This window comes from Salvelinus sp. IW2-2015, unplaced genomic scaffold (genome assembly GCF_002910315.2).
Source record: "Salvelinus sp. IW2-2015 unplaced genomic scaffold, ASM291031v2 Un_scaffold3655, whole genome shotgun sequence".
NCBI lineage: Eukaryota > Metazoa > Chordata > Actinopteri > Salmoniformes > Salmonidae > Salvelinus > Salvelinus sp. IW2-2015.
The window spans coordinates 10100-18169 of NW_019944932.1; the positions used below are offsets into that span (position 1 = coordinate 10100).

At 43.4% G+C, this 8070-nt stretch overlaps 1 protein-coding gene across 1 annotated transcript; it reads right to left on the minus strand.

The window, feature by feature from the left end:
- Nucleotides 1-2285: 2285 nt before the first annotated feature.
- On the minus strand, nt 2286-7208 carry LOC112076270 (large ribosomal subunit protein eL43). Its single transcript, XM_024143108.2, has 4 exons — nt 7101-7208; nt 6148-6276; nt 5931-6013; nt 2286-2436 (listed from the first exon to the last, which is right to left on the minus strand). Exons 1-4 carry the CDS (start codon nt 7101-7103, stop codon nt 2373-2375), a joined length of 279 nt encoding a protein of 92 aa, XP_023998876.1. The 5' UTR covers nt 7104-7208; the 3' UTR covers nt 2286-2372.
- Between the last annotated feature and the right edge of the window lie 862 nt (nt 7209-8070).

Consider the following 8070-nt stretch of genomic DNA (forward strand, 5'->3'; position numbering starts at 1 on the left):
AGAGTACAGAAAAGTTATCTAGATCTTCAATGAGACATTGCAGGGATCTAGCTTAAGGACTTAATATAAAACTTGAGTCATCGGCATACATGGACACCTTTGTTTTTAAGCCTTGGATTTCTAATCCTCTAATGCTGAGAATCACTGAAAAAGAAAAAATCCAGGCATTTATAAATAAAATCCAGTCTTACTTTATCAAAGGCCTTTTCAAAATCCTCTATAAATACCATTCCTGGCTTCTTATGTTTCATGATGTTCTATTATTTCTATTAGTTGTTGTATATTATCTCCAATGTATCGTCCATGTAGAAAACCTGTCTGATCAGGATGAACAATACCTGGTAAAACCCTTTTAATTCTGAGTGCTATGCATTTTGATAGTATTTTTGCATCACAACATTGAAGTGTAAGGGGCCTCCAGTTTTTTTAGATAGACTGGGTCTTTATATTTACCATCTGGGTCTCGTTTTAATAATAGAGAAATCAGACCTTCCTGCTGAGTACCTGACAAGACTACCATTTCTATAGGAGTAGTTAAAACAATCTAACAATGGAGCTTTTAGTGTATCAAAAATGGCTTGATAGACCTCTACCGGTATGCCATCAAGCCCTGGGGTTTTTCCAAAGGATGTAATAGCCCCAGAAAGTTATTCCTCTAATTTGGCCTTCACACTGATCTTTCTGTACATTTGTTCATTTTAAATGTTTTATATTATTTGTAAAGAAATCCTTACCGTAATCTTCATTCAGTGGGAGAAGATGGGATGGAAAAAAAGAACATCTGCCTAAAATAATTTGCTTCCTCTTTTAAGATATAATTTGGAGAATCAGATGACTCCGTTTTCAGCAACGAGTTTCTGCAAATTATTTTTGTCAGCGTTCCTGTGTTGGAGATTCAGGAAGAATTTTGTGCATTTTTCTCCATATTCCATCGTTCGCTATATTTTTGTAATAGATTACATTAGATAATTAATTTAACAAATTGGCCAAAATGTCTAAAAACATGTTTTCACTTTGTCATTATGGAATAGTGTGTGTACTTGGTTTAGACTGTTGTATTCATGTTGAATTCCGGCTACATGTATAACATAACTAAATGTGGAGTATCGATGGCACCTTAATTGAGGATGTGCTCATGGTAATGGCTGGAGCAGAATTAGTGGAATGGTGTCAAATACAAACACATGGTTTCTATGTGTTTGACACCATTCCATTAGCGCCGTACCAGCCATTATTAGCACCGTCCTCCCCTCAGCAGCCGCCACGGGTCATGAATACTTTCTCAAAGCACCGTTATACAAAATCATTGGCTGGAACAAGCTTCCCCGTAACGTCAGGATTGGCTGGAACAAGCTTCCCCGTAACGTCAGGATTGGCTGGAACAAGCTTCCCGCTAACGTCAGGATTGGCTGGAACAAGCTTCCCCGTAACGTCAGGATTGGCTGGAACAAGCTTCCCCGTAACGTCAGGATTGGCTGGAACAAGCTTCCCCGTAAGTCAGGATTGGCTGGAACAAGCTTCCCCGTAACGTCAGGATGGCTGAACAAGCCCCGTAACTCAGGATTGGCTGGAACAAGCTTCCCCGTAACGTCAGGATTGGCTGGAACAAGCTTCCCGTAACGTCAGGATTGCTGGAACAAGCTTCCCGTACGTCAGGATTGGCTGGAACAAGCTTCCCCGTAACGTCAGGATTGGCTGGAACAAGCTTCCCCGTAACGTTGGATTGGCTGGAACAAGCTTCCCCGTAACGTCAGGATTGGCTGGACAACTTCCCCTAACTCAGGATTGGCTGGAACAAGCTTCCCGTAACATCAGGATTGGCTGAACAGCTTCCCCGTAACATCAGGATTGGCAACAAGCTTCCCGTAACATCAGGACAGCGAAATCCTAGCTCTTCCAACTCACATTAACCACACCTACTTTGTTGAGAACTATTTTGAGGGAAGGTGTGGTTGTCAATCTAGCTACCTTAAGATGAATGCACTACCTAAGTGGCTCTGGATCAGAGAGTCTGCCAAATGACTCACTACTGTAGTGGTTCTGGATCAGAGTCTGCTAAATGACTCTCTACTGTAGTGGCTCTGGATCAGAGAGTCTGCCAAATGACTCACTACTGTAGTGGTTCTGGATCAGAGTCTGCTAAATGACTCTCTACTGTAGTGGCTCTGGATCAGAGAGTCTGCCAAATGACTCTCTACTGTAGTGGCTCTGGATCAGAGTCTGCTAAATGAAAAACGTAGAAGTAAATCAGCAACACAACATAGTAACAGAGACTCAGACGTTCCTCTCTTGACTGCTTTTTATTGTGGTGGATGTTTGATGAGGCAGCGTCCAGCTCGGGATAAACTACTGTCTGGTCCTCCAGTAACCCTTTACTGGTCCTTCAGCTCCTTCAGTCTCCTGATGGCCGACTTCACTGTGACTGCAGACGTCGTGCTGGAACAGAGGAACAATGGTTAAGTACAGAGGGGAACAATTTACACCGAACTAAAARATAAAAACGCAACATGTAAAGTGTTGGTCCCCATGTTTCATGAGCAAAACATCAATCCTTAACTTAACACACAAAAAGCTTTACATTTTGTTCACAAATGTGTTTACATCCCTGTTAGTGAGCATGTGTCCTTTGCCAAGATAATCCATCCACCTGTCAGGTGTGGCATATCAAGAAGCTGATTAAACAGCATGATCATTACACAGGTGCACCTTGTGCTGGGGACAATAAAAGGCAACTAAAATGTGCAGTTTTGTCACACAACACAATGCCACAGATGTCAAGTTGAGGGAGCGTGCAATTGTCACGCTTACTGCAGGAATGTCCACCAGAGCTGTTGCCAGAGAATTTAATGTTAATTTCTCTACAATAAGCTGCCTCCAATGTCATTTTAGAGAATTTGGCAGCATGTCCAACTTGCCTCACAACCGGCTTCTTCACCTGCGGGATTGTCTGGGGGGGGCTGAGCAGTGTGTGTAATAAAGCCCAACATTCTGATTGGCTCCCCAGTGGCAGGGCCTATTCCAGCCAAGGCACACCCATGGCTGCACCCCTGACTAAGGCTTTATGAATGTATTTAAACTGACTAATTTCCTTACATACTGTAACTCTAAAAAAGTAGAAATTGTTGCGTTTGTTATAGTTTAGACGTTTTAATGGCTTTTTGAGGAGTGGAAGTGAACCCTGGAACTCCGAAGAACTTCCTGTGCATTAGTAAACAGCTAGCTAACTTAAGTTTAGTTGTTCTCTCAAGGTCAAAATTAGCATTTCTGACCATAATATTCACAGGTGGGATGGTCCTTATGTCTGGGTACGAATAAAACATTTTTTATATTATAGTTTATAGATTTCCCAAAGAAGCCGGGCGCATTACCTGCATGGATAGCAACGGAATTAACGTTCGCAGCAGGATGTGGATGTGACACACCAGGATGTGTAGCACACGGGTATGTGGTTTACCATCCAGTCACGGTAGCTACATATAAATAGGATTGACAGCAATCCAAGTTTTTTTTTTTACCCACACGAGTCTAAGCCAGGGGGGGTTCTACTAAGCTATATGGAATTGTTTACGGTCATTTAGCRATTTTATTCTGAATTTTCAGACCCCCTTTAGGTGTCCGTCCTTGAGCGGCCCAGCCAGAGGCCAGACTTGAACCCAATCCAACATCTCTGGAGAGACCTGAATATAGCTGTGCAGCAACGCTCCCCATCCAACCTGACAGAGCTTGAGAGGATCTGCAGAGTAGAATGGGAGAAACTCCCCAAATACAGGTGTGCCATGCTTGTAGCGTCATAATGTAAAATGTGTGTGGAGGGAAAAATCAAGGGGTCAATGTAGTATTTAATGATCTGTTTGTCTAAGTCAGCAGAGTAGGCTACCCTGTAATGTGTTGTATTAAAGCCAAGTTATACTAACAACTACCGTCAAAGTAATCAATAGTATAGTAGAATTGCATTTAGTGTGTTTAGGCCACATTTCTCCCTAATGCAAAGAAATGGGACACCGCCTTCTCTAAAAGCCCTTATCCATGCATTGAAAGCTCAGTTAATTTTATTAGCCTAAATCATAACTCACAAATTATTAGTAGTCTATTCTCATGCATAGAACAAGCCAGTCGACTTGGGTGAATAGATAAACTGTACTACTATGGGGTCGCCTGGTCTTCCCATAGTTTTGGGGGCGTAGTGGATTTCACCATTGTGCAGCGCCACAGCTAAAATGACTGCAGCGGAAACACTGCTAGAACTCAACACTACTGACACGTCTTTCCGAGGACAAATCACTGAACTGATATGACTGGARAGATGGCAGAGTCCTTCCTACAAAACCTTGAAGAAATAAAATGTGCTTCCAAACTATTTCAACAGGGCCCATATGACTCCATCTTCTCCCAACAGTCATGTCCCAGTGGTATAGTCACACGGAACAAAAAAACAGACCATTTCAAAGACTTTACTGAGGCAGTTCATGTAAGGACATCAGTCAATTGGGGGAAGAAAAAAAAAATTCCACTTGACTGGGAATTTAGATATGAATCTGTTGGTCACAGATACCCTAAAAAAAGGTAGGAGTGTGGATCAGAAAACCAGTCAGTATCTGGTGTGACCACCATTTGCCTCATGCAGCGTGACACATCTCCTTCACATAGAGTTGATCAGGCTGTTGAATGTTGTCCCACTCTTCTTCAATTGCTGTGTGAAGTTGCTGGATATTGGGGGGGGGGTGACTGGAACACGCTGTCGTTCACGTTGATCCAGAGCATCCCAAACATGCTTAACACGTGACATTTCTGGTTCTGGTAAGTATGCGGATCGTGGAAMAACTGGGACATTTTTAGCTTCCAGGAATTGTGTACAGATCCTTGTGACACGGGGCCGTGCATRATCATGCTGAAACATGAGGTGATGGTGGCAGATGAATGGCACGACAATGGGCCTCGGGATCTCGTTGCGGTATCTCTGGGCATTCAAATTGCCATCAATAAAATGCAATTGTGTTCATTGTGGGTAGTTTACGCCTGCCCCATACCATAACCACACGGGTCACTCTGTTCACAATGTCAGCAAACCGCTCATCCACACGACGCCATACACGCCGTCTGCCCGGTACAGTTGAAACCGAGATTCATCCACGAGAGCACACTTCTTCAGCATGCCCATCAGGTGGATGGATTATCTTGGCAACGGACAAATGCTCACTAACAGGGATGTAAACAAACATGTGCACTACATATGAGAGAAATAAGCTTTTTGTGCGGCTCTGATTCTTCTCTGACCTTCTCTAAGAGTGAGAGACATGTGAAAACAGCATAAGACCAAGGATGGACTATTGAGGGTGCAGGCTTTAGTTCCAGTCCTGCTGGAACATTGTTTCCAGATCGGRAAAGAAAGCCACTAAATTATAGCCTTCCGATTCCCCCCCAGAGGAGCAAGAGGAACCTCTCTACCTCTAGGCTCCGCTCAAACCCTGCACACTAACCCAGCGAACCACCTCAGGTCTGTTGGCCCTTCCAACCCTACGAGAGGGCAGCTCCCGCAAAGCTTCTTTCTGTCCTGGCACCTCGATGGTGTTATCAGCCTCCTCCTGAAGCTAGGACAGCAGAGTTCCTGCCCATCTTCCAAAAGCACACAAAACCCTACCGCCACAAACAGCATTGTAGAACCCCCCCCCCCCAGAAAGCCTCTTGTGAACTAACACCTGCAGCATCTGACTGTTCCCTCTTACTATGACTGACATGGATCTCACCTAGCCATCAGAAGATGAACAGGAAGTTGCTCTGGATAAGAGCATCTGCTAAATGACTAAAACGTAAACGTTACCAGCTAGTTCTAATCTGGAGGGCTAGAGGATAGACAGCAAACAGATCTGAGGGGGAGAATCGACCAGGAACACCCACAGTCCAGACCCTCTCACCCACACAGCACGACTTACTTGTATGTCCAGGCACCTCCAGCAACAGTCTTCATGCAGGACCCACAGTGCCAGATACCAACAGCCCTCCTCTTCATCTTGGTCTGAAGATTAAAAACAATTAGGTGCTGTTATTAACCTCCGTTCTGTCCTGTTATTAACACATCAGGAACAGTTCTGCAGGACTGTACCTTGCCACAGAAGGAGCAGGTGTATGTGTTAGAGGTGTGGACTGTACCTTGCCACAGAAGGAGCAGGTATACTTGGCATGCTGGCTGATCTCAATCTTCTTCACCATCTTCCTGAGCGAGGCGCCGTAACGCGTGCCGTATTTACCCACAATCCCCACCTTCTTGGTGCGCTTGGCCTGAGGAAGAACATCATTAAATACAATTATCCATACACAACTCTCAAGTTAGCAAATCCCACTTTACTGTGATAGGAAATAGCTCTCCCAAACACAGATGCATATCTAAACAGAGGCAATGCCAAAACAATCAGCCAACTTGACTAGCACGGCAACGACAGTCTTTTCCTAAGCAACATTACAGAACCATAAAGTTAGCGATTAGCCAAGTTGTAGACAAAAAGCCCATGCACTCAACTAACGCTCCCGTTGACTTCTCGGCATAGAGAAAGCAGAAGACGGAACAGCCAACGTCTGACAACCACACTCTGGAATAACGTTACTCACCGTTACAGGCATTTCCCCGAATATTAGTTAGCTAGCATTAGCCACGCCGCCGCCTCTAGTGAAAGCAGCGAGGACGGACTGGGAGTGTAGGCAAGCAACTAGCCATCGCAGATTAGCATGCTAGAAAAGGCTAGCTGCTTGCTTATAACGAGTTATTGACACGGACCATGTTTTGGGTCTGGTGACTGCTGCAATATTACAAAAAACACACACACTCCGCTGTAGCTTGCTAACAGTACACTCGGTTTCAGCCAGCCAGAAACCTGACGCCAAGCCGAAAGCCATGCACGTACTGGGCGGCCATTGCTACGACTATCAGGTATGCGAAAACACAAAAAAATGATATATTTTAGCATTTTGTTCACAATAATATCTGTAATAACTTGTGGATCTAATGGCGAATTATATATACAGGCCTTCAGATCATTTCTTCTACAATTATTCGCCTTGGATTAGATAGATTGGTGTGGATTAGGACGAGAACATTTTGGGCTCACCATTGTAGCTGAGGAGACGTAGGTCCAAAGAGGAAGAGCTGAGGTCGCAGGCGCAATTTACCCCTGTGGAACGTGTTGCATTGTGGGATGTCGGCGCTGTTCTGGGCCTTCTGAGCCCAGCTGAGAGGGAAAAGTAGTTACAAAAAATACTTTAAAAATATTTTAAGACTTAGTTTTGGGTCTACAAGTGATAAATCACTAGAGGAATATAGATCTAGTAAATGTTTGTTTTCCTATAATTAGATAAAAACAGCCAGATAGTTTTTATTGAACCAAATGAAAATAAATGAATAAAATATCCAAACTGTCCATGTACATTATAGCCATAATACACACAGAATTCTAATGTTAATAATGTCATAAAAGCTGTAGCTATGTATGTATATATAGTTGAAGTCAGAAGTTTACATACACCTTAGCCAAATACATTTAAACTCAGTTTCACAATTCCTGACTTTTAATCCTAGTAAAAATTCCCTGTTTTAGGTCAGTTAGGATCACCACTTTATTTTAAGAATGTGAAATGTCAGAATAATAGTAGAGAGAATGATTTATTTCAGCTTTCATTTCTTTCATCACATTCCCAGTGGGTCAGAAGATTACATGCACTCAATTAGTATTTGGTAACATTGCCTTTAAATTGTTTAACTTGGGTCAAACGTTTCTGGTAGCCTTCAACAAGCTGGTTGAATTCTGGCCCATTCCTCCTGACAGAGCGGGTGTAACAGTCAGGTTTGTAGGCCTCCTTGCTCACACACGCTTTTTCAGTTCTGCCCACACATTTTCTATAGGATTGAGGTCAGGGCTTTGTGATGGTCACTCCAATACCTTGACTCTGTTGTCCATTGTCCATTTGGAAGACCCATTTGCGACCAAGCTTCGACTTCCTGATTGAGGTCTTGAGATGTTGCTTCAATATATCCACATAATTTTCCATCCTCATGAAGGCATCGATTTTGTGAAGTGAACC

What these genes read in the sequence shown, in the direction of transcription:
- LOC112076270 (XM_024143108.2), bottom strand. An exon ending in CCTGCTCCTTCTGTGGCAAG is followed by an intron (nt 6,014 to 6,147) that starts GTACAGTCCACA and finishes TTTAATCTTCAG; the next exon opens with ACCAAGATGAAGAGGAGGGC. An exon ending in GGAGGTGCCTGGACATACAA is followed by an intron (nt 2,437 to 5,930) that starts GTAAGTCGTGCT and finishes CCTCTGTTCCAG; the next exon opens with CACGACGTCTGCAGTCACAG.